This window comes from Acartia tonsa, chromosome 11 (assembly GCF_053477335.1).
Source record: "Acartia tonsa isolate MP-2025a chromosome 11, ASM5347733v1, whole genome shotgun sequence".
NCBI classification, from domain to species: domain Eukaryota; kingdom Metazoa; phylum Arthropoda; class Copepoda; order Calanoida; family Acartiidae; genus Acartia; species Acartia tonsa.
The window spans coordinates 30,606,792-30,632,541 of record NC_137270.1 but is presented as its reverse complement, the minus strand read 5'-3'; the positions used below and the strand labels follow the sequence as shown (position 1 = coordinate 30,632,541).

The window sequence follows — 25,750 nt, the reverse complement described above, 5'->3', positions numbered from 1 at the left end:
TGCGGCGCGCTTCGCGCGCCATTTTACCCCCCCCAAAACCAAATTACCCCCCCCTTAAAAAAATTTTACCCCCCCCAAAATAAAAAGCTTGGACGCCCCTGGTCCTGCATGACATAATTTCATAAAAATTTGCCAAGCAAGCAGAATTTACAATTAATATTCTTAGTTCTAAATAAACTTTATAGTAGAAACAAACTTTTAAGTAACGTAACTACTATAAATATATATACATATATAAATGACAATTCCGTACGTCAAATTAAAGCAATAATAGTATATTTTTGAAAAGAAGGTGTTCTAACTTTTATAATATTTTTTGAAACAGCTAGTCGGTGCTTTCAGTGATTAGTAGATGTAAAATGATCCATAGAATTTAGATATGCAATACGTTTTTTGTAGACCTCTTGTTTTAGAAGTAATTTAAGTTTTTTTTAAAATTAAGTTGGTTTTAAGGTACTAAAACGTTACAAAGAAAGAAGCCAAATGCCGAACAAAAATAGTAAGATCTTTACTTCAAAAATAAGAGGTCTACAAGTGGATCATTTTACATCTACTAATCACTGAAAGCACCGACCAGCTATTTTAATAAAATATCACAAAAGTTAGGACACCTTCTTTTTGCAAATTTCTTTTGTAAATAAAAAGTTAGGATATAATAAAATGTAATTCGTACTTTCTTTGGAGAGGTGTAACAACTGTCCTACACTCTAAATGCACTACTATTATTAACAGGTTTGTATTTTACAAGTTTACTTCATAAGAGATATTGCTTTAAGAGGATGCCTGTATGAATGTCTATGCTTTTTTGGTTTCAGTTAAAAATGACAAACAAAAATCTACCAGTCTGGGTTAGACCAAGGTAAGTACGTTAATATTTCAAGTAGCGTGGCATCTTTATAATCAGGGTCTGTCCAACGGCTACATGACATAGTAACCAGGGGATTTTATACCTAAATCCTAATGTATAAAGTAGTAAGGTTCTTTTTGTCTATGACTTAAAATCTTTTTAACGACTCTTATTAGCCAAGGCATTCATCCTACTCTTTATTGATGTCACGTTTTTTTTTTCAATTCATTTCCTTCATTTTTTCAAATAGCATCAAGCAAAATCGTCATGACAAAAAAATATTTAATTTTGCATAATGATAATCCGTGGATGACGTGCAACTTTTTGTAATTGAATATTTACATTTTTAAAAACCTCAACAAGTAAATGAATGGTCTGGTATTTGGTTTAAAAACAAATGCGATATTTGTATTTTCTTCGCATCGTATTATAGACAGCTTTCCGCGGTTACATAGACGTCCAAGGGGGGGGGTAATGGGGCGATTACCCACCCCAAACGATTTTGGGGGTGCCGTAGGCACCCCCAAAATTTTTTTCATTTTACCCCCCCCATTTAAAATTTACCCCTACCCTGGGGGTGCCGTAGGCACCCCAAACCATTTAGGAGGGGGCATAGGCGTCCAAGGGGGGGGGGGGGTAATGGGGGCGATTACCCCCCCAAAAAAATTTTTCATTTTACCCCCCCCATTTAAAATTTTCCCCTACCCTGGGGGTGCCGTATGCACCCCCAACCATTTAGGAGGGGGTATTTACCCCTCCCAAACAATTTTGGGGGGGTAAATACTCCCCCCAAAATAGAAAATCTCTAACAAAAAAAAATTTTGCGCGCTTCGCGCGCATTTTTAATACTAAATTTTTGATATAATTTTAATTACCCCCCCAAAAATTTTACCCCGGGGGTAAATTTTGGGGGGGGTAAACAAATTTTACCCCTGCCAACAGATTTCAGGGGGGTTAATTACCCCCCCCAAGCAAATTTTACCCCCGGGGTAACAATTTTGGGGGGGGGTAAAAAAAATTTGCGGCGAGCTTCGCGCGCCATTTTACCCCCCCCCCAAAACCGAATTACCCCCCCCTTAAAAAAATTTTACCCCCCCCAAAATAAAAAGCTTGGACGCCCCTGGGAGGGGGTATTTACCCCCCCCAAACAATTTTGGGGGGGTAAATACCCCCCCCAAAATAAAAAATCTCTAATAAAAAAAAATTTTGCGCGCTTCGCGCGCATTTTTAATACTATATATTTAATAAAATTTTAATTACCCCCCCCAAAAATTTTACCCCGGGGGTAAATTTTGGGGGGGGTAAACTAAATTTACCCCTGCCAACAGATTTCAGGGGGGGTAATTACCCCCCCCAAGCAAATTTTACCCCCGGGGTAAAAATTTTGGGGGGGGTAAAAAAAATTTGCGGCGCGCTTCGCGCGCCATTTTACCCCCCCCTTCAAAAATTTTTACCCCCCCCCAAAATAAAAAGCTTGGACGCCCCTGCGCGGTTATTAAAATGAAAGATTTAGACCAGTTTTGTTAGACCCTGAAAAAATATTACCCCCTCCCCCTAAAAAAATATATATAATCGACTTAACCACCATCAAGTTCCCATAGAGAACTCTAGAAGCGTAGCCGCTAGTTTTACATAATATCATTCTTTCTAAGGTCCAAGATGTACGATTATAATAAAGAATTCGGACTCGGCAAATATCAGGTTAGTCACGGGGATAGCTCAATACAAGATTAATTAATTCATGGATGTTTAGTCACCCAATGTTTTAAAATAAGGGCTGGGGATGATTTTTCAGGACTAGGGATTTCAAGTTTGATTGCAAGTTACAAGAATACCATCCAACATATATAATTTTGTATTACAATAAATTTTTTACTTTATTTGCAATGTCATAAAAAATAGGATTTGTGAGCTCTATCCCCATAGAGGGGTCATTAGAGAAGAAACACTAATATAGCATATAGATATGACGACCTTTATCAAGGATTATCGATAATACTACGTATTTAGAAAGAAGTTTTCCAAGTTGCATATGAAATGATTTAAACAGGGATGAATTAAAGCAGAGGATTATTTCACTAACATTTTAATTCAACCCAAGTATGACAAGATTTATTGTTTTCTGGTGGTCCTATGATCCTTAATCTTTTCGAAGTACCAGAAATGTAGGAAAAAATCCCATACTTAATACATCCCTGTTCAAAGTATTGTAATATCATCGACAAAACTTGTAGAGTAGCAGAAATAATGAACAAATATTGCATGATTAACCAAATCTATTATTAAACACAAGATTATAAATTTGGAAAAAGGCGTTGGTCGAGTAGCACGTCTTCGTCCGCAGCTTCATCGTCACCGAACACGAAGTGGACGTCCGGATCAAAGACTCTCGGGTTGCGGGTATCCATGACTGTGCTGCGTTGAATAGAAAAAGCCTTGGCCAACTTCAATTTGTGAGAATCGCTGACTCGTCTGTAGTGTTGGGCTGACTCGAGGCTGCGCCAGCGGCCCTTGTCGCGGACGTCCGCGTCGGACAATCCGCTGGCAAAGGCCGCGGAAGTACCGCCAATCTTGGCGGACTTCCCGGACACAACCCCGGAGAAGCCGATCTTCTTGGCCAACGCTTTGATGTTGGTGACTAACGTGTTCTGAGAGACAGCGTGTCGGCCGTCGGGAATGAGTACCCGGGTGATTTTAGCCATTCTTAATCTTGGGAAGAGAAAATTGAGGTCCTCTATTTTATTATCTCGAAAATAATAAGCAGTCCTGGCATAGTACAGTTTGAATAATGTATAAGGGCAAGCTGCGCCGCCTTCTTTGACAATGTGAGCCGTGCTGCCAATGTGGAGTTGGTCATTTTTCATCGAACGGAAAAGGATTTCGATGGCAGGGACGCCGTCCAGTTCGACTAGTTTCAAGTCACAAGCCCGCAGCTTTCTCGCATCGCTTATGCGGCTGAGGGTATAGAACTGCAACAGGAGAAGTATTACCGTGCGAAAATTTCGTAGAGGGATCCTGTCCAATTCTTGCGTGGTTCTTGGCCAGCAGGGAATGACCCATTCAATCATCCTTCTGATGATATAGCCTGGCAACTGTTGAACGCGGGGGCGGCGTTTCCTGCGCGAAGCGGCTAAGCGCACGACGCCCTGGTATACGCGGTCCGTGGCGAGAGACCAGATTTCTGCGGACAGTCCCATAGCTGCCAAATAGGCGTATATGGCCCCCTTCACGGCAGACGTGTACCCAAAGGGTCTCTCGTCCTGATATACCTTCATTAGGAAGCTCATGACGGCAGCTTCGTCCAAATCGAGTGGTTCCAGGCCTTGTTCTGCGATGAACGACGTCAGATCCTTGATGATCCTGTTGTGGCTCTTTCTGGTGCCTTCGGCCCTAGCGGCGCCGGCTAACCTGAAAACAGAATGGGAGGTAGAATGTAATCAATTTTTGTAAAAAGAGAATGGCTAGGATCGCTTATGGGATTATAATTTTTAAGTAAATGGTAAGAAACGCTGTAACTAAAATTATGGTGCGACAATAACGTGCATATGGTTTAATGTTGTCGGTAAAGGCGAACGATAATAAAAAATGACTGGCCGAAAAGTTAGAGCGAAAATAAAAAACGGCCTGTACCTTGCTTGTAATTCTTTCTTTCCGGCCAAGCCTAATTCTTGAAGAGCAGTCATTGTTCGGACCGGTTTCGAAGCGCTTGGAATTTGTGTGTGGCTGGAACCTGAGACTTTTTTCTGAAGCAGCCGAGAATATCTGCCTTTATCAGTGGGTACATTTTTAGTTTTTGCGGCTAGACCCATTTTCTGAAAAAAGAAAATTAAATGCATATATATGAATATATGAAAGATAACAAAAGATAAAAAGACCCAAACGAAAAAGAAATATTCGTGGAAATAAAGCCGAGTATTAATTACGTAATTTATTAAAGAAAAATAATGGTTATAATAGCTAAAAAGAAATAAGAAAGCGTCAAATAATCTGTGCAAAAACGTAAAGATTTGACCGATAAAGGTCGTTTGGAAGAAAAGTAAAAATAATGTAAAAATTCATATGATTCTAATTAGGAATTATAACCAATGAAGTACTGTTATTTTAAAAGTAAAAGAATGGCAGTGAATCGTTGAAAACTACGGGCCTGTCGAAAAACTCGGGGTGTATATACGCGGCCTGAAACGGCTGGGTCGAAATAAAACTTAAAGAAACATAATATTCTTATAAACATTAAACAGAGATATAACACTGGCATATAGAAAATATCAGTCTCGAAAAAAGGGGCCATGGACAGCAAAGCTATATATAACTGGGTATTTCCGAAAAAAAACCGTATGGCAAATGAAAAATAAATGAACTGGTATTGTCGAGAATAATATCCTGTACAGTAACTGGCATAGTATGTGAATATAAAAATAACACAGATAAAAATTGGAATCATAGGAGAATAACGGAATTAAGCACGCGTAGAAGAAGCTCGTAGAATAAGAATAAAACAAAAAACTTATATGTAGCAAAATGTAGAATGTAAATTGCTAAAGTATCACAGAAACAAATCAGCGTGATTTTCCGTTACTAGCCTATGAAATATATTAATCCACTATTACTAACATGGCCAAAGTGGCGAATTTAGTGGATCCGTTAAACATACATGAATCTGACTTAGAAATAAAAGAAGCGTCAAAAATAAAATGGGATTTTATACAAGGCTTAAACTGGTCTTTCTCCAAAAAGTCCGCAAAGAAAGCGTGTGACCTCCAATAAGGTACAACTATTATAGATGTAAGACCTGAAATTTTAGTTAGCACGCGCCAAGCTCTAGAAATACAACTAATAGGAGGACAAACATATAAAATATCACTAATGTTGATTGTCTGGTTAAAGAAATTGACGCCTGCTGTATTAGTTTCAGGTAACTTGCTAAAGTAACGAGCACACTTTGTATTGCTTTGTGACGCAAAGGCGTCAAGCGTCGGTGTCAGGCCAAATTTTGACAAGACTTGAGCATAAGAAGCGTCGTCCAGAGACCATTCGTCGGTGTTAGACTTCTTGGAGCCCATGTCCGCGATAGATAGATTGTCGTCGGACCGTTCAGACCAGAAGCAGAAAATCCGTACGTCTGAAAAAACAGAAATAATAATAATATTGAAAAATAGGGTTAAAGATAGCTAGGAGAAAACTCGAATATTGTGTCTGACTTAGAAAAAATCTAAATTTAATAATAGCCTATTTATATATTAATGTAAAAAACCGCCAAAAAAGACGAACACGGGAGCGTGCCTAAAAAGATGTGAATCTTACCCCATTTGTGTTGGAGCTCAAAGATTTTTAAAAACCATTCCTTGGAGCTGGCGCACTCTGGACCCGCGTCTCATGATATGGCACAAGGACTGGGAGTCTGTTAACCATAGGATTAAACGTCCTTTGTTGTTTCTTAGAAAGTCCTCGTTGACGGTAAGCAGCTTGTGTATAGCACTTAACTCGCGTAGAGTCGAGGACGCTTGCGCTTCGTTGTCGTTGAACGGAAACTCCGCGACAATTTGAAAAGTGTCTGCTTGAAAGATATATGCAGATTTGTCGCTAGCGTCGCTAACCATGGTTATGAGCTCTCTGGCATCGTTGTTAGGATCCCAGTTCTCTAGTAGATAGGTCTTGTGGGCAGGTTTGACGATGGTGGTGTGTTTGGACTCGTATCTGATAGGTTTGCCGTTATATGAATTCAAGTAAATCTTGCACAAAGACAATTCTTCGATCATTCTGGGGGAGACATTCATAACGGCGTTCCACCCTGACGCAATGACGACTTTTCCCAGCTGGTGTTGTGACTCTCTGGAAACAATTTTCAGTATTTCTCCGTGGGATTGTAGTAAGTGGGCGTTGGTACCAAGCAGGCTGGCTGTTTGCCGACACGGAATAGCTGTGCCGGATTGTCCTGCTGAAACAATATCGTCGATATCGGATAAGAGCTTGGATATCTTGCGGGCAGGTGCCCAGATTCTCATGCTGAGAGTGTCAATGACAAAGCCTAGGTATCTGACTCTTTGTGAAGGTAGCACTGTCTTGTCCTCGGCGATCTCCCACGCACTGCATGACATCACGAAAAAAGTGTATTGCAGATATTTCGAGCAACGTCTTATCGACACACCGATGTTGCCGCCGTCGTCGACATACCAAGACACATCCACACTCACTGAGTGTAGATGTATCTCGATAGGTCGGAGCAAGCTGGCCATGATTGCTGTCGCATTGCAGTACCCAAAGGGTACTACAATGAAACAGTAATGCTCGACGATGCCGGCAACATTGGTGATTGAAAAACCGAAGTATCTCCACGCTTCCTTATGTAAGGAAACGTGGAGATACATCGCTCTAATGTCGTGCGTTGCAATGAAACTGCCCCTCTCGATCCTAAACAAAATAAAAACTGAAAATCATAAGGAGCAGGTTCATTGCAACGCACGACATGTCTGTACGAATATTCGAGTTAAAAATATGGGTAAACGAATACAAAAGATTGCGAATGACGTCGGCCGGACTAAACCTTATATAAAAAAGACAGCTGTGTAAAATACCCGGTTGCCCGAAAAAATTTTGTAACGCACCTGGGTAAAAATGTCGACAGGTCGCTGAGAGGACACGATTTAGTTTCCACATACAAGTTTGTGCTCCTGCTTAGATCTATGCAGAGACGTTTCTTGTGTTGGCCTGTAAAATTAAATAAGGATATAATGAAAGTAGTGAAACCTGGAACAACTGTGAAGCAACCCTATAGATGAAAGTTAAGGAGCGTCAAACGATGTCGGATAGCAATAAAGGCGCTTAAAAGAATGAAATTTAGACGGGGCCGGAAAAAGGTAGTTGTAATTGTGAAAATAGCTGTTATTTGTTCGTGTAATTTTAAATAAAAACCGATTTAGAGAAAAAAATCATTTATGCTTACTAAAGCTATAGTCTTGCTAAGAAAAAACCGTACGGGCGGAAATATAGGATTAATCTGTACTAAAAAAGTACCTGTCATAACGTCATATTTCGAGGCGACAGATAAGGGAGCGTTGACTGTGGCAGGTTCGGATAGTTTCATCACATATCCTTTCTCTAGCCATTCCTGCACAGTATCCCTGACGAAAGGCATCTCGGACGCTGCTGACTTATTGTTGGCCATGGACGATGGAGGTGGTGGAGAAAGTTTCCATCGGGGCATATAGCCGTGTTTTAGGATGGAGAGGACTTCATTGTTGGCTGACAAAATGGTTTTGTAAAATTCGACAGCTTGAGGCTGGCCGATGCCCCTGGGAAGAGGGGAGAAACCTTTGTCTGTGATTTCTTTAATTTTCGCGTCTATGAAATCCTCGAAATCTTGATCGGAATGGTCTTGAATGACGTCGGGCGCCGTAGAAGTGGTAGCAGAACTAGGGAGAACCTGATCGGAGTCTGAAATAGTAGACGGTTTCTGTGTCTGGGCAAGAAGTGAACTGGACTGAGATCTTTTTTCGGCTTTGGCCGAGTGAGAAAAGGAAGTACTTGGTGGGGTGGCCAACGGTATAAATGGTGGTTCGGATAAAGTTTTATTTTCAAAATTGTATGTTGCAGGCTGAATTTGTGAAATGGCAGAGATTTCCTGGCGAGAATCAGCGTGAACGGGAAGAGAGATTATGTTTTGGTTTGTAGCAGAAAATGAGGTGGAAGGCTTAGAAATTTGTTCGGAAGGCTGAACTAGTCATTTTTTATCCGACCGGGGCTTGGCGGCACGCTCCTCCTTTATTCTGTGGCGGCACCTCTCGATCGTATGCGAAGTTTCTTGACAATAGTCACAATAGAACTTCTTGTATTGACGTTTACCGTTGCCTTTGCCTTTGAAATTGGAGTGACTGGTAGACTGTTTGCTTCTTTTTTCTTCTTCTTCCCTCTCTTTTGACTCCTATAAATATGAATAATAGCGTTAAATGCATATAATCGCCGCCAAGGAAGAATATAAAAAGAGAGGAAAAGGAAGGAAAGGGTGTGACAAAATCGTAATTCCTGTGTTGACAACAAAAAACACTGTAGGAAAAAATGATAGGCATGAATTTTTTACGCGACTATCTAGTTTGGAAAATGATCCAGATACATGAAAGAAAAGGCTTAGCTAATATAAAACGAAAAAATGAAAAGGCTTAGCTAGTAGAAAGTAAAAAATTATTGTAGCCGTATTAAAAAAGATAAACGGACGCGTGGCCCAGGGCGCGAAAAATCGGAAATGAAAATTATTAAGTTTAACCGAACAAAATTGATTGTCAGGCAAAAGATATTTCTTGTTTGAGGAAAAAAAAAAAAATTTTTTGCGTGGCGTGATCTATGGTCTGTGGGCAAAGATAAAGATTTTAAGATACCTTGCAGAGTGACTCCCAAAGCTTAATCTCTTTGCTGTTCATTTGCATTCCTCCAAAACCAGCTTGGCTTGCAAATTGCGTTGCCGTAGAAAATCTTGCGTTTGGCTGGAACATGATGTTCATGTTTCGTTGTAACTTGCGCAAAGCATCTATCGCGTTTAAGGAATCATCGAGAGCTGAATGAATTTCAGGCCTCATTTTGACAGGGGCCATCAGAGAATATAGGCGTCGAGCGTTTTCTTGTAATGCTTGCTCAATGTTTAAAGACTCGACGAGACAGGATTGCAAAAACACTAGTTCACTCCGGCCTGCAACGGGTAAATTGTGATACATCCCGTATTTACTAATCCTTTCCTGTTGAAGCCCCTGCAGCGATAAAATATATCTTATATACAATAACATAAAAAGGCTTAGGCGTTAGGTAAAAACAGAATAAGTTAAATATAAACGCCTGTCAAAATAAAGTACATAAACTTTCGTTAACAAGAAAATTAAAACCGACGCGAGTCTGACATGTATGAGAAGTAAGAAAAATTATTTAAAATCGTACCTATGTAAAAGCCTTTGCTTAAAATAGGACTAGTAGGGAGCAAAGGGGCCGACCGCGAAAGAAAGAGGCTGCCCTATAGCATTATACTTATAAAAATTAGTGTAGAAGTAAGAAAGGAAATAAAAATCCGAAGAGAAATATTTTAAACAAACATATTTTCCCTGGTAAGAAATGGTGCAAAAATCCGGGGCACGATATTTCACCAGCGAACCTTGAATATTTCGCATGCGGGGACAACCCATCATCACGTATGCTGGATCATATCTGGCGTTGTACTGTGGGTGGATTTGATTGGATCTAGCCTTTGTGCCAGGTTCGAACTGTGGCCGGCGATTAAAATATTCCTGGGATTCCTCTTCTGAATCGGATGCATCCCTCAGCCAGGGCTTGGTTGCCATCTTGGACGCGGGTGCCGCCGTCTCTTTCCGCAGAGATGTCGGCTGGGCGGCGCCGCCCCAGTCAATTGTCTCGTCCGAAGACTCAACATCTTTCTCAGAGTCATCTTCAGATTCGGGAGGGATAAATTCTTGTCTCCTTTTCTTGTTGGGTACATAAGCTTGTTCCTCGGCTTTCCGTTTAGAAGTGGAGGGATCATTAGATGCGGCCATCTTCTGTATTAATTCTTGGATAGAATCCATTTGTGCCTGTAGCATCTGGATCTTGTCCTCGTCTGGAGCAGATGCGGCTGACGGCTTTTCCCCGTTGGCTTTGGGCTTCTTGGAAGCATTGGATTTATGTGAACGCCTAGACGATTCTGACTCACGCCTGGATCTTTTCTTTGGAGGAGTTTTCTCCGGGGATCTTGATTTGCGTGGATTGGCTGGGGGGGTGTCAGAAGGATTCTGAGTCGTAGCCGTGCCGTTATTACCGCCGTTCCCCGTCGGATCATTGATATTGGCGGGAATCTCTAAAAAGAAATATAAATAGATTAGAGAAATCATATATATTCAGAAGACAGGTAACATATTTCTTAACCTACTGCAAATTAAAAATATCTTAAACCTTGCAAAGGAGAAACGTGTGTAACATCTTACCCTGAGGGTTTGAAATCCTAGCCGGATTGACTGGCTGTACCGCCGAAAAAAGGGTGAATAAAAAATGTAAACCGTAAAATATCTGTTTGAAAAAATGAAAAAACAGAACATTAAATAGCTGGCGCCGCCAACAAATGAAAGCTTGCTCATTGGGGGCGTATATAATATATTATAAAAAACTATCTATGATTTTAACGACGTAAAAAGAACTAAAATAAAGAGTTCTATGTAAAATGGCTTTAAAATATCTTGTATACACGTGGCCGTAGCAAAAACTTATGGAAATTCTGTAAAGCTAGCGCGGTCGTGCGGTAAAAAAATGAGACAACCCGATAAAAAATAGAAGAAGATTAAAGGGCGTATGTAAAAATTCTTTAAATTCTTTTTAAAAACTTGGAAAAAATAACTCCGACTAAAAGTAGCCACATTGAAACATTTACAGTAAAAGTCGTGTTAACGGAAATAACATACCAGAAATCGAAACAGAAAACTGGCAATAAATAAAGGATTTTTTAGACAAGCTGAGCCATAAATCCTTGGCTGAAAGATAAAATAAGAAAAATATTTTACCCATATTGCGAAGAGCATTCAGAGCGGCGTCTGTAACGTCGTCATTCTCGGTCTCTCCTTGATCCAAAAAGTTGGCAGGCAGTTGGGGATCAGCCATAGTCAATTACAATCCGAAAGTATGAATTAATTCTGAAATAAAAGACATATAAACAAGGCGAATGACGTAAAAAAGGCGCTGAGCGTAAAAAAGAATAATTGTATTGAATAAAAAACTACATCTGTTGGAATACTGGCTAAAAACATGCCAACAAAGTAAAATAAAGAATTCTTTATATAGTGCTGTTAGCCAAAAGAAATCGTGGGCGAATGTGTAAGCGCCTCTGAAGGGGCGATTATGTTACTAAGTCTGTATATTAAGCCCCGATAGCTGGGGAAAAAATTTTTTAAAATCGAAAACGCGGCATTCTTTCTTAACTGCGTTTCGAATAAAAAAGCACGTGGAAAATTCCAATATGGTCGAAAAAACATTTGTAAATCTATAGCATAAATATCTTAATTTTAGTTGTTTAATATATAAATAAGAAAGAATAAAATGATGGTTCGACGTAATTTGCAAACGTTTTATTTAAAAAACGTGTGGAATAAAAAGCCGCGTAAATTCGAAGGAAATATTACCACGTGGTATAATATTATGACTTGACGTAAATTAAAACCAAGCGTGGAAAAAGGCTTAAAAATAACAAAGAAGGAATTATGTAGCTAGTAGGGAGGGTGGGAAGGCAAATAAAAAACGTTTTCATTATAAAAAACCGCCGAATATTCTGGCTGAAATCGTTATATCACATGCACTGGATGTAATCTACATAAACATGACAAAAATAGGACGTCATAACAAACGTTATAAAGGAATAGTCATATCCTTTACTATAACATATTAACTTAATTACATAAAAACTGGAATTCGCGATTTAATTGTCGCCGAAAGGCCATATCGCTTGTAGAGCAGTTATGCGTTCACTAGTTCTTCAAATGTATGACTAAGCGAGTCCGAGAGATGTATGTAAGTGTGTGTGTGTGCGTGTATGTGTGTGTGTGTGAGTGTCCGTGCGAGAGTATGTGTGTGTTCCCCCCTTCTCTTCTGTTGAAATGTCCCGTGGCCTTAATTCACAACCCTCGCTCTGTGCTTTCCCGCGGATGTGTAATCAGTAAACCGACCCTCTGTGATGTACGTCTGTCCGTAGAGTATATGTGTGCGTGTGTATATGTAAGTCCGTGGGCGCTCACTCCGTCTCCTCGAGTGTATTTTCCCCCCGTCCCCTTTTGCCAAGGTGTGGGGGGAACGCAAAGTAAATTGCCTTCCCTAAGGGAGAATATGAAGCCTTCCCCTAGGGGTATAATAATCCTCTCTCCCGTTACGAAAAACGGAGAGAGAAAATGTCCGGTTTCGTGTATGAATGTAATAAATTCAATCTTCGGACTCTCGGACGTTACCGTCCGGAATATATAGTATTTTTTACCGAACTGCAGAAAACTGCGCATCCTCTTAATTAAATAATTGAAGAGGGAAACAAATGGACTTAATGGACCTTAACAGGGTTGTGCCATAGATCAAACTGCGGTATAACCGCGCTTCCTCTAATGATTGTAAGTAGAGGGGATGTCATAACAAATCAGTAATTTTTTACTTTATTTGCAATGTCATAAAAAATAGGATTTGTGAGCTCTATCCCCATAGAGGGGTCATTAGAGAAGAAACACTAATATAGCATATAGATATGACGACCTTTATCAAGGATTATCGATAATACTACGTATTTAGAAAGAAGTTTTCCAAGTTGCATATGAAATGATTTAAACAGGGATGAATTAAAGCAGAGGATTATTTCACTAACATTTTAATTCAACCCAAGTATGACAAGATTTATTGTTTTCTGGTGGTCCTATGATCCTTAATCTTTTCGAAGTACCGCCCCGAAAAATTGTGACAGTCCTCTGGAGGGGGGGGGGGTCTTAATGCTCGAACCGACCACCTGGGAAAACAAAAAATCTCGTCTAAGACTCAAAAATCAAATAAAAAACGTTTTCATTATAAAAAACCGCCGAATATTCTGGCTGAAATCGTTATATCACATGCACTGGATGTAATCTACATAAACATGACAAAAATAGGACGTCATAACAAACGTTATAAAGGAATAGTCATATCCTTTACTATAACATATTAACTTAATTACATAAAAACTGGAATTCGCGATTTAATTGTCGCCGAAAGGCCATATCGCTTGTAGAGCAGTTATGCGTTCACTAGTTCTTCAAATGTATGACTAAGCGAGTCCGAGAGATGTATGTAAGTGTGTGTGTGTGCGTGTATGTGTGTGTGTGTGAGTGTCCGTGCGAGAGTATGTGTGTGTTCCCCCCTTCTCTTCTGTTGAAATGTCCCGTGGCCTTAATTCACAACCCTCGCTCTGTGCTTTCCCGCGGATGTGTAATCAGTAAACCGACCCTCTGTGATGTACGTCTGTCCGTAGAGTATATGTGTGCGTGTGTATATGTAAGTCCGTGGGCGCTCACTCCGTCTCCTCGAGTGTATTTTCCCCCCGTCCCCTTTTGCCAAGGTGTGGGGGGAACGCAAAGTAAATTGCCTTCCCTAAGGGAGAATATGAAGCCTTCCCCTAGGGGTATAATAATCCTCTCTCCCGTTACGAAAAACGGAGAGAGAAAATGTCCGGTTTCGTGTATGAATGTAATAAATTCAATCTTCGGACTCTCGGACGTTACCGTCCGGAATATATAGTATTTTTTACCGAACTGCAGAAAACTGCGCATCCTCTTAATTAAATAATTGAAGAGGGAAACAAATGGACTTAATGGACCTTAACAGGGTTGTGCCATAGATCAAACTGCGGTATAACCGCGCTTCCTCTAATGATTGTAAGTAGAGGGGATGTCATAACAAATCAGTAATGACAATCAATTTGGCACCACCAAAATAGTCATCATGCTGTTTTTGTGAAAACAAGAAAGCCAGTTATGTTGCATATATCTAAAAAATATGATTATAAAGTCTTGATATTTTCAAAACTACCTGGTAGAAAATTGGAATTCTTTCAAATATACATATGTTCTATAGATTTAGTTCAAACTATTTAACTTAAAACTAAATTCAATTTTAAATGCACTTCTTGCAACTACCGTTTGCATTTTATGATAAAGAGTATAATTGTTTTCGTATTTTCCGAAAAGATGTGTGTTAGTGTTTAGTCAAATGCGCTTATTAAGTCAGACTGTTCCTAGTTTTGACCAAATATATATATATGAAATGGTCAAAATTAAGAACAGATTGACCTAATAAGCGCATTGGGCTAAACGTTATAACAAAACGTTACGGAAAATGGCACTCTTTGTTATTGTTGATAAAAAGTCATTTAGCCATCAAATGTATGGTGAATAGTCCTTTCCTCAAAAAATCCTATTATATAAAGTAGTAAACGTTTTTTGTCTGTTCCGAAGGATCTCGCTAACTGCTGAACCGATCTTGTTCACCTTTACAGTGAAGCTTCTTATAGGTCCTGGGAAGGTTTCAAACTATTTTTGGGAGGGTGTCTTCACCCCCCTTCCCCCCAAAAAATATTCTTTTACTCTTTGGAACTTAAATTTAAAAACTGATGAGGTCGACTTTTCCCCCTCCTACAATCAGTTACATAATTTTAAAAAAAGTAGCTTATTTTAAAGTAAAAAAAAACAAAAAATGGTGAAGAAGAAGTGAAAATAACAAAGAAAAAGTTGGAAGTTTTACAATGAATATGGTTATCCCTTACATGGTCCTTTTTGTACAAAAGTTTGTTTAAAAAGATTGTAGGAATCCTTAATTTGACGTTTATACAATATACATTTAGCCAATGTTAGACTATGTGGAAACTCGGCGCAACTCCGGAATGTTTCACAGCAAACCATTCCACAGTGTTCACGTGCCTGACGTAGCAGAAGTGCTCCCCAGTAAGAAAGATATGAGGTAAACTTTGATTAGGTTACACCGCATCATATTAGAGACAATAATAGTTATTTCTCGCATCGTATTATAAACAACTTTCCGCGGATATAGAATGTACAATTAAAGATTAGCCCCGAGGTGCCGAAGGCACCGGCTAAAAAAAACTGGTTTTAACCTTATGATTATACAATTTTATATTCGTAGAAAGCTGGATATAATACGATGCTAGACATAGTTTTCTCGTATGAATGATAACCGGTTCCTATCCACCGGATTCGAATGAATACGAGAAATAAAATTCCATTCCTGCTCTCACAAGCAAATGGCGTTAATCCTGTAGTAAGGTTTCTTGTCTGTAGCTCATGATTTTATAACTGTTTAACCGATTGGATTCTCTAATCTATGGAAGGTTCAAATAGGTTCTGAGATGGTTTTAGGCTATTTCATTTTTTGATTTTAGTATCGGGATGGTTTTAGGCTGTTTTTATTCCCTTCACATCCCTTTGATGCTAGGGGTGCATCTGCTAGTAATGAATTTAGGGGTTTAACTTCAACAGACAAATGTTACTTACAAAACCAAAATGGAAATAACTAATAATAATAAAATGCATTTGTCTTAACTTTTTTATCCTTTTAAAGGAATGATATCAAATGCGTTATTAAGGTCAAAGTAACCTAAAGTTAAAATAAATTAATTTTGTTACATTGTTACACATATTTTTGGGAATCTTAAATTATATTCCAGTTTTATAATTATAGGATAAGTCACATGCTACTCAATATAAACAAAACTATTTGTCTGCTAAAAATTCCTTATAAAGTTGGACATCTTTTTGTGCCTTACTGACCACCATAGCCTCATTCTATAATAAGTTTGCTTTAAAAAAGTTTATACTTTAATTAAATATTGATTGGTTGGTACAAACCATCAGTTTTCACCGATAGTTTTAGTCTACGGTAACAAGCTTTTTTTAAAGGGTTTAAAATGGCGCGCCGAGGTAAAATTTTTAAAGGTAAATTTAGGAGGCAAAATTAAAATATATTCTACAAACTTTGAGGGGGTAAACACCCCTTGACCCCCTACCCCCCTTGGACATCATTGTACAGTAAATAAATTTTTCGTGAATTGTCTTATCCAATAAATCCCTGCATATTGGTCAAAGATGAATAATGTATGTAGCCTTATATTGACAACACATAAAATTTAACAAGAACTATGATATCCCTAGGGAGGTGAGCAATATGGCAGAGATGGATTATTTTCTAGTTTCATCATACAAACAACAAATACATGAACAGCTGTCTAAGTCAGGTAAAAACCAATATGGCGGAGATGGACTATTTTCTAGTTTCATAATCATCATACAAACAACAAATTACATTAACAGCTGTCTAGGTCAGGTAAAAACCAATATGGCGGAGAAGGACCATTTTCTAGTCTCATAATACAAACAACAAATTCATGAACAGCTGTCTAAGTCAGGTAAAAACCAATATGGCGGAGATGGACTATTTTCTAGTTTCATAATCATCATACAAACAACAAATTACATAAACAGCTGTCTAAGTCAGGTAAAAACCAATATGGCGGAGAAGGACCATTTTCTAGTCTCATAATACAAACAACAAATACATGAACAGTTGTCTAAGTCAGGTAAAAAGCAATGTGGCGGAGATGGACTCTTTTCTAGTTTCATCATACAAACAACAAATTTACGAACAGCTGTCTAAGTCGGGTTAAAACCAATATGGCGGAGATGGACCATTTTCTAGTTTCATCATACAAACAACAAATACATGAAAAGCTGTCTAAGTCAGGTAAAAACCAACATGGCAGAGATGGACCATTTTCTAGTTTCATCATACAAACAACAAATTCATGAACAGCTGTCTAAGTCAGGTAAAAACCAATATGGCAGAGATGGACTATTTTCTAGTTTCATCATAAAAACAACAAATACACGAACAGCTGTCTAAGTAAGTTAAAAACCAATATGGCGGAGATGGGTCATTTTCTAGTCTCATCATACAAACAACAAATATAAGAACTGTCTAAGTCAGGCAATAAAAAGATTATATCAGTATATCGCTACTCACAAATAGACAGATACATAAATGGACAGACATCTTGGTACTTTTTATTTAAAATTATTATCTTTACATTTTGAACTTCTTATGGACATAATTTGCCTTTTTTATTTTAGTAATTGCGAACAATGCAGCCGTTCGGGGATCTAAATCTACAACAAATCTTACCCCAATGCTTCCAGCTACAATAACAAGGTAAGACAATAATGCAGAGAGATAAGGCAATGGCCAATAAATTTATTTAAATTCCCAATGATGCACAAAATTAACCCTTCTGTAGATTAAAATTGGTGGTTGACACGTTTGAAAACCCAACTTAATGAATCGACCAATCAATTTCACTAAGGTTCCTAAAGTTGTTCAACCAACGAATAAGAAAACGTTATTATAAAACATTGAGGACTAGTGTAATAAACAACCCATTGTCCCCTCTCTCTCTGCAATACTTACATCTAATTTCTAAAGCTTTTTTTCCTGATAGTTAGACGTAAGGATGAACAATGTAAGTTTGACCAGGGAAATATTTACAAAAGTTATATAAAAAACAGGGATGGGACAATGGATCTAAATCTCATTTTCTTGTCTGTCAGACATTGGATACTGGAAGTAGTGCAACTTTTTTTATTTTGGCTAATTTTAAAGACTTTCGGGATAAATCTGGTTTTCATGGCCTCTCAGCGAAAACTCTTAATAGTTATTTCTCGTATCGTATTATAAACGGCTTTCCGCTGTACATTTCAATATTCGTAGAAAACTGGATATAATACGATGCTAGACATAGTTTTTTCGTATTCATGAGAACCGGTTCCTATCCACCGGATTCAAATGAATACGAGAAAATTGAATTAATTGCCCCATGGTTTCATTCCTATCCCTGAAAAAAATATCCTGTTTTAATAACGTCTCAAATAAATTTTAAGGAAAGGGGCTTTTGAATTTATGTGAGATCTTCTACTACTAATAATTATAATTGTGCTTTTCAGAGACCACTATATCAAACAGCTAGCTAGAATGTCAAGAAATAAATAGTCAATAAATAATGAATTAAAAAAAGACTGAATAAAGCATACATAAATAATGTCCTTTAAATATTAATATAAAATGTCTTGTCCAATAAGAATCGTAATTTATTAAATAAATATTATTAAAAATGTATTTCTTGTTTTAAAAAAATCAATTAAGAAAGAAGAATATGCTTCAGACGGACCATAAGTATAAATCTATAAGTATAGAGTGTACGCTTCTACACAAATACATTAGGATGACTACATCTATAAAAGCGAAGCTCACTGTAGGACAAACGAACACTAAAAATTGTAGAGTGTCATAATTCACATTTAAGGACTTGATTAAAGAGATGCTTTGCTTTTAACATTAAAAGGGGGAGGCAGATGTGCCACTTTTTGAAATGAAAAGTAAAACGCGCATGATCTCAGCCCATTAAAGAGTTACAGCTATAAAATTCGGCACAGCAATTGCTTTTGTGGGGAACAATATAGAACTGTGAAGAAACGGCGAAAAACTTTTTTTTATAAAAAATTCCCTTATATTTTCACTTGACACTTGTGAGATTTTTACACTTTCTTTTACACTTTTTTTAATATTGACATGTTTGAAATATTACAAGTGTCACGTGAAAATATAAGGGAAATTTTTATGAGAAAAAAAGTTTATCTCAGATGATTGAGAACTGTCTAATTTGGCGGGAAAAAAGCAAAAAAATTTCGGCGGGAAACAGCGATTTTCGCCGCCGTTTCTTCAGAGTTCCATACTGTTCTTCACAACAGCAACTGCTGTGGCGAATTTTAGAGCTGTAACTCTTTTATGGGCTGAGATCATGCGCGTTTTACTTATGGTTTCAAAAAGTGGCACATCTGCCTCACCCCTTTGTTGTAACATGAATCATCATTCACAAAATCAGATAATAGGAGAATTAGATCACATAAAAAATTGTTGAAAATCAACATGTTTTAAATGGACGTACGGACTTTCTGATGACGATTATAGAGTTGCTACGCTTTCTAAATTAAAATCGTACCTAACTACTACAAGAATCACCATAGAAGTGAAAACGATAGTTATCCGTTAAGGACGGACGACCGCACCGACCTAATTATAGAAAAGATTCGCTAATAATGATAAAAGAAAGAGTTGATTAATATATATTAAATGTAAAATTTAGTATAAAAATATAGGTATATATACATGAATAATTACATAATAATAATTACTGATTAGATAACAAGCTCAGAGCAATGGCACCAATATATATTTTGTGTAAATATCTTAAGTGAACAATTCTTTTTTTATGTTTAATTTAAATGCAACATGAATAAGTTTGGGTGGAGTATTTTTTATAAAGTATAAAAATTTTAACATCATACTAAAACAATTTAGATCAATTACAGTTAACGGTAAATTGATGCTAGAAACGAACCTTTTCGCATATCCTTTTAAATTTACGGGTAAAAGAAGGCCAGAAAATAAGCTGAAATAGACTTGATAATAATACATGGCTAAAGAAAACACGCGCTGTGAAATAGACGTCCAAAAAAAACGAATTACCCCCCCCCCAAAAAAAAAATTTTTTACCCCCCCCCCAAAAAAAAAAGCTTGGACGCCCCTGCGCTGTGAGATCACTGGCATAACCAATGGTGGCAATCACTTTTACGTTCAACTATTCAGTCGCTAACAGACTTTGAAATTCTTCGTTTTCAGTAAAGGTTCGTTTCCAGGACCAGTTTAGGACGAAATATCTTTGATCTAGAATTTATGTAAACTGGTTTCATGTGTATTAGGGTGGGTCGATTTTGGACATTTTTTTTCTGAGGCCAAAGCGGGGATCTGCACTCAATTTATATAGATATAATACACCTCTGGATGATTTAAAATTTATCCTAAGTCTTAAAACCGCTGACGACCAGACATTCAATTGTAAAGCTATTTGTAAATGGGAGTAAAAAATTTATTGAATCAGAACTATGGCTTCATGGTGCTCCCTGGAAAGGCCTTGAGGAGCTGAGTCAGGAACTTTTGTCCGTTTCAAAAAATCTCGTTCCTAGCCTGAGAAAATCTAAAAAACCTCTACAAATTGGACAATTCTCAATAAACCTTAAAAAGTTATGGTTTTTTAGTGATTTCTAAGGCTAGGAACGAGATATTTTGAAACGGACAAAAGTTCCTGATTCAGCTCCTCAAGGCCTTTCCAGGGAGCACCATGAAGGCATAGTTCTGATTCAAAAAGATTTTTGAATGTCGTCTTTGCATACTAATAAGTAACGAATTATATTTTTAAGTGGTCGTGTTCTAAAACTCAATTTTTTAAAATTCTTTTTCGGTCAGAAATGTTTTTAAGGTTAATTTTATCTGTTGCATATCCCCGCATTGTCTAATTCCGATATGAACCCGCCCTAATGTGTATAGTGCGTAAAAATTAAGTGAAACAAGTTTCCAACTATAGAAACAATCCGGTCAAACTGTTACAAATATATAAATTGTGACGGAAAACCAGTTTAATCTTGTTATAAAAACCAGTTTAATCCAGTTTCTTGCTCTGCTTGACAATTCTCTTATGGAGGTCAATGAGGTCAAACATGACCCTACGTCCAAGGCATGCCTGAACAAAATAAATCAATTTAAAGCAAGTAAAATATATATTCATAAAACTTGTCAAGAATCATTGGCGCTTGCTAGTTTTAAGGAGGGCAATGCATTTACGACTTTACAACTTAATGAACCTTGTTTTAAATGGATAAAAAATATTTCGCCATTTATAAAATGTCACTATACCTATTCAATTTCATACAGAAAAACTTTTTATTGCATTTCCTGCTACCACAGGCAGTCTAATATACAGTAAGACTTTGGAGGAAGATTAATAGTTATTTATCGCATCGCTTTATGAACAGCTTTCTGTGGATATAAAAATGTATAATTATAAAAAGAGTAAATCCAGGTTTTTAGCCCCGAGATGCCGAAGGCAAAGGCTAAAAAACTGGTTTTAATCTTATGATTGTACAATTTTATATTCGTGGAAAAATGTTTGTATGCGATGCTATACATGATTTTTCAGTATGGCTGAGAACCAGTTCTAAACTAGTGGATGTTGATCGGTTAGGAAGCCATACTGGAATATCAATAACAGTTTAGTTAAAATTTTACTATCCGTGGAGAGATACCCGCGATCGTGGCTCAACACGTAGCGCATCCGCTCATCGCCAGGGAGGTGATAGGATCGAATGATCCTTAAAATTTCCTACCTGAGCCGTTAGGACTCCAGCAAAGAGAGCTCCTGTAAAACCACAAGTCAAGATATCCTAAAACATTGGATGTAGAATATACGTGGATATTATGACAGGGAAAAAATTGTCGTAATTTAGCTTGCTAACATATAAGTCATTTATTGGTCAGTTCGTTCATTCAGTAGGAAAGTAGGAGGGGATCATTATTTTAGCCCGCTGCGTATTTTACTTTATAAGAGAACATGATAATCTGGTGTTGGATAAAAGTAATAATACGTTATAATAAACCTTATAAAAATAATGTAATTTTTAAGTATTTGATGAATCTTTTATTTTTCAAAGCCTTTCAATTTCTTTGAACAACATGTGACGCTTTAACCGAGCTTTGACCACCCCCCACCCCCCCAACCGCCACCCCTATCTTTGAAAAAAATTAAAAATAGATGGGTGGATGCAGGTTGGGTAGATTTATTTTTCTATGGCTAACCATCTGATTTTATCCCTAGACAAGAACTCAATATATAACCTAACCTAACCTAACCTTAAGTCATATCTAGGTAACAAATAAACGACCCCCCCCCCTTTTTTCAATCCATTTTAAATTAATGGGGGGGGGGGGGGGGGGCTTTCCGTGCTCCACTAAGCACTTCGAGGGAAACCGTCCAAAATTTAACCCATGTAGTTGTCTTTTATTACCTGTCCAGTCAAGTAGAGTCCAGGAATATCAGTTTCTGGCCTAAAAAAAACACTTAATATAACAAATCTTTTTTGAACGCGTCAAAAGCTTTGTTGAAATCAAAAGAACACTATTAAAATAAAGCTTTGTGCATATAAGGATAGAATCATCCGCATAATACTACAAAAATCTAGAGCCGAAGCTGTCAGTAACACAATTCAAGGCAAAACCTTAAAAAGGTTTAAGATAATTTTTACTGAAAATTCTACCAAAACAACAAATTCAATGTCGAGCCGCTCACGTCAATAATTTCATACCTCAGTTTTGCGACCATCTCGGGTTCAAATCTCTCCCTCGTGTGATCGAGACCGTATATTTCTCCGTGGGGCGAGGCAATATAGTGTGTGTTGGTTACTGGACTTCCTACGAAAATTAACATAGTGTGAGGAAGTGTGAACCCTCAGCAATTGGACTAATGACATGGCAATCTTCCTGATAGTTAGTTATCATGCTGGTGTCATGTTTGTGTGTATAACATAACCTCTAATACCCTTTAGAGGACGGGATACATCACCAATTTAGAATCACATTTTCGAAACTTTTCAGCGAACAAAAAAATCACATGTATTAAAAGATTCTGAAGCAGACGAACGGACGTTATTGGGTAAATTTAATTTGTAAGAATCTTCACAAAAAGATAGAAAAAAATCATGTTTTTTTTTCAACGTAGCTAACGAATCTTCGGTAAGGAAGATATTTGTAAATACAAATTAGCTGCCTTACCGAAAGGTGAAAACTTACCTATTTCAATGTAATCAATTTTATCCCGAATCTGTGGAAATAGTTGACAAGTCTGTTCGATCATCTGATGTCCAATGGCCTCCTAAATTTTACAACATTGTGTAAACGATAAATGTATAGGTATAGATGTATAATCCAGATAACTACCGTCTGCTAGCAAATTGTTTTCTGTTCTTGTTTTTATATTTCCGAGGCTAATATATGATTTTAAAGACCCAATACAAAATTGGTACAGTCTTCCCGCCTTGTTGACAGAGCTACATATTGCTTTTGGTGAAAAAAACACTTGCGTAAAAATTTGAACCATTTTGGACATGTAAAGGCGTAATAAATACAACTATACACTACTTGAATTTCAAACAAAAGTCAGGGGAAAAAATCTCGTAATCAGCAAGGTAAAACAAATCTGTGATGACAAGGTATTACCTTAATCTCTGTGTAATCATCACCCCGTTTCTTAACTCCCTTGTCCTTCCAGTCCTTGAACCAGTCCCAGTTGGATAGGGTCACTATGGCTGCTGTAGATTTACCTAAAAAATCAAGTTTTTGCAACCTTGAAAAAAATTGGAATACCCATTTAAGCATGGTCAATATTAAGAAAATACGAAAAATAACTATTCCAGTATGGGTTAAAAACAGATTAATTTCTGCTGAACTATCGAATCTTAAATTTTGTATTTACTATCCGTGGAAAGCTGTTAATTCCTTAATCAAGTCATAGGCTAGGTGTCAATCTGGTTCCAATATTTTTACCTTTCCTGCCAGGATGATTGTCCCACTCCGGGTCCTTAGTGCTGGGAAAGGAGATGAACAGCAGGGGAACATCTGCGCCCATAGCCTCTTCTGTGGATAGGTTGAAATACCTGAAAGGTTTCTTTACAAACTTTGTAGAGAAGATTGAGTGCTTTCTCTCAAAGTTTCTGTTGAGCACTGACCCCTCCCCCGATACCAGCATTATTTTTAAAGTAAATTGAAAATATTTTTTACCCTTGTGGGGCTATCTAATATAACCTAACCTAATATGTTCTATAGTAATAAACAAACAAACGAAACCTGCCCGACTCTTTTTTTCAATTTAATTTAAAAATCAGGTTGGAGGGGAGTTACTTTGAGATAATTCGAGGAATATTGTAATCAATCAATAATAATCGTGCTACATGCCGCGTACATTTGTAAACATGGAACCCCCTCGCCAATAGAAAGAAAGCTCATGCATGTCTTAAAATAAATCAAGACAAACTTGTATGCAGTATTTTATTTTGAATATAAAAATTCATGCCAACCACTGAACCGATATGGTTCTCCTTTACTGAAAAGAAATTTGATTAACTTTTTGGAGGTAATGTACTTCAACCGACAAAAGAGAAGTAAGCTCTGGAAAAAATATAATATCCGTAATTTTTTTACTTCTTTAAAATTAAAGTGTTAAGTGAGGGCTGACTAAACCGCTCCTCTTTCCCTCAAGTACAACTAAAGGCCACTGGAAGCTTAGCCGCTAGTTTGAAATAAATACTTACTTGACTGCAGCCGCATCCGAGTCTGCTGTAGTAAATGCCCAAACATTCTGCTTTCTCACTTCTAGCTCTTCATTGCTAAATACATAAATATGCTTAATAATTCCATCCAAATTGAATTTGGTCTGGTTTTGTGAGTGGCATTTTTCAATGTATCCTTATTATAAAATAACAGAATGTCTATCTGTCTCTACCGAAGGATCTCCCTAACCGCGAAACTGATATGGTTCTCCTTTACGGTTTAGCTGCTCATAGGTCCATAAAAGGTTCATAGCTATTTTGGGGGAGTGTTACGTGTATCAGCTGATCTTAACATATACCTATTGAAAAGAAAACATTTTACATGCCCCTAGAATCCCTTAGGAATGCCGCTAGTAAAGAATACTCAAATTTAAATGGCTGCTGAGGCCACAATCTTATACTTTTGCCACCATAATCAAACAGCCCGCCGGAAGGGGGTCTATCCTTCAAAGGCTACAAAAATGACTCTTTTATTTACCTGATATTAAGACCAAGAAATACATTCATTGAGGCGATACCAGGCTTCAATGTTCGTGCAATCTCGGTAAAGTAAGAGTTGGAACTTAGCTCCTAAAAGAAATAATGTATTATACAAAACTACCACAGCTTTTGATTTATTGCTAGCTAAATTTAATTTTAAGATTAACTATTTTTAGTACCATTTTTTATTGTTCTATTTGAAATAACTAACCCCTACTTAACTTTACATAATATAGGATCAAAAATTTTTTATTCTAAGTTTTTATTTATCCTCTTAATGTTGGAGTGAAATCACAAATAAATCTTATTAAAAACAAGGATGACAACATCCCAAAGTAGCGATGCACAGAAAATCATTGATAGTAATAAAAACATAGTGATTGTAAGAGCAGCTGTTCAGTGGTCAAATAAAAAGAAAAAAAAATCTTAAACCTTGCACATATTTTCTTTATAAGTTTTTGATATTTATATTATTATAGCCTGAATGACAGACCGACGGATTAAGGGGGGGGGGGGGGGGGTTAATGCAACCATCTCGTAATCAGTGAGCAAATGGCACTTTCAATTCGAATTTCAATCTGAAATATTGCATGAGTAATTCTTGATAGGTCTATTTTCCCTAAATCGA

General features: G+C 37.4%; 4 protein-coding genes and 1 long non-coding RNA gene across 7 annotated transcripts in view; 1 reads left to right on the top strand and 4 right to left on the bottom strand.

The window, feature by feature from the left end:
- Positions 1-803: 803 nt before the first annotated feature.
- On the top strand, positions 804-18,544 carry LOC145332209 (uncharacterized). Of its 2 annotated transcripts, XM_080177168.1 has the most exons (7): positions 804-859; positions 2,500-2,548; positions 15,207-15,322; positions 16,531-16,548; positions 17,055-17,119; positions 17,506-17,584; positions 18,373-18,544. In XM_080177168.1, exons 1-7 carry the CDS (start codon positions 822-824, stop codon positions 18,416-18,418), a joined length of 411 nt encoding a protein of 136 aa, XP_080033294.1. In that variant the 5' UTR covers positions 804-821; the 3' UTR covers positions 18,419-18,544. The 2 variants fall into 2 exon arrangements, with proteins under 2 accessions (XP_080033294.1, XP_080033293.1); XM_080177167.1 differs by lacking the exon at positions 17,055-17,119 and having other exon boundaries at positions 16,531-16,613.
- On the bottom strand, positions 3,106-5,305 carry LOC145331410 (uncharacterized). Its single transcript, XM_080176040.1, has 2 exons — positions 4,478-5,305; positions 3,106-4,255 (listed from the first exon to the last, which is right to left on the bottom strand). The coding sequence occupies exons 1-2, from the start codon at positions 4,681-4,683 to the stop codon at positions 3,142-3,144; spliced, it is 1,320 nt and encodes a 439-aa protein (XP_080032166.1). The 5' UTR covers positions 4,684-5,305; the 3' UTR covers positions 3,106-3,141.
- On the bottom strand, positions 6,056-11,843 carry LOC145331411 (uncharacterized). Of its 2 annotated transcripts, XM_080176042.1 has the most exons (3): positions 11,371-11,843; positions 9,217-10,673; positions 7,302-8,765 (listed from the first exon to the last, which is right to left on the bottom strand). In XM_080176042.1, exons 1-2 carry the CDS (start codon positions 11,465-11,467, stop codon positions 9,796-9,798), a joined length of 975 nt encoding a protein of 324 aa, XP_080032168.1. In that variant the 5' UTR covers positions 11,468-11,843; the 3' UTR covers positions 7,302-8,765; positions 9,217-9,795. The 2 variants fall into 2 exon arrangements, with proteins under 2 accessions (XP_080032167.1, XP_080032168.1); XM_080176041.1 differs by lacking the exon at positions 11,371-11,843 and having other exon boundaries at positions 6,056-8,765; positions 9,217-9,763.
- A 993-nt stretch (positions 18,545-19,537) lies between the features above and the next one.
- LOC145332732 (uncharacterized) lies at positions 19,538-20,636 on the bottom strand. Its single transcript, XR_013884288.1, has 2 exons — positions 20,128-20,636; positions 19,538-19,814 (listed from the first exon to the last, which is right to left on the bottom strand). It is a non-coding gene; the product is annotated as an uncharacterized LOC145332732 (long non-coding RNA).
- Positions 20,637-20,805: 169 nt separating this feature from the next.
- The window catches only part of LOC145332731 (all-trans-retinol 13,14-reductase-like), a 32,009-nt gene continuing 27,064 nt past the window's right edge, over positions 20,806-25,750 (bottom strand). Inside the window, exons 16-24 of the mRNA XM_080177776.1 lie at positions 25,121-25,212; positions 24,625-24,699; positions 23,861-23,970; positions 23,534-23,637; positions 23,108-23,189; positions 22,624-22,729; positions 22,327-22,366; positions 21,649-21,705; positions 20,806-21,005 (exon numbers count right to left, since the gene is read on the bottom strand). Coding sequence (XP_080033902.1) covers positions 20,925-21,005; positions 21,649-21,705; positions 22,327-22,366; positions 22,624-22,729; positions 23,108-23,189; positions 23,534-23,637; positions 23,861-23,970; positions 24,625-24,699; positions 25,121-25,212 — 747 coding nt within the window. The 3' untranslated portion in view covers positions 20,806-20,924. The remainder of the gene's footprint in view (positions 21,006-21,648; positions 21,706-22,326; positions 22,367-22,623; positions 22,730-23,107; positions 23,190-23,533; positions 23,638-23,860; positions 23,971-24,624; positions 24,700-25,120; positions 25,213-25,750) is intronic.

Coding starts and splice junctions, on each gene's coding strand:
- LOC145332209 (XM_080177168.1), top strand. CDS start 822: ATGACAAACAAAAATCTACCAGTCTGGGTTAGACCAAG. Junction 17,120..17,505: donor TGAAAAGCTGTCTAAGTCAG/GTAAAAACCAAC, acceptor TTTTTATTTTAG/TAATTGCGAACAATGCAGCC. Junction 17,585..18,372: donor CTTCCAGCTACAATAACAAG/GTAAGACAATAA, acceptor TGTGCTTTTCAG/AGACCACTATATCAAACAGC.
- LOC145331410 (XM_080176040.1), bottom strand. CDS start 4,683: ATGCATTTAATTTTCTTTTTTCAGAAAATGGGTCTAGCCGCAAAAACT. Junction 4,256..4,477: donor AAGAAAGAATTACAAGCAAG/GTACAGGCCGTT, acceptor TTCTGTTTTCAG/GTTAGCCGGCGCCGCTAGGG.
- LOC145331411 (XM_080176041.1), bottom strand. CDS start 7,212: ATGTATCTCCACGTTTCCTTACATAAGGAAGCGTGGAGATACTTCGGT.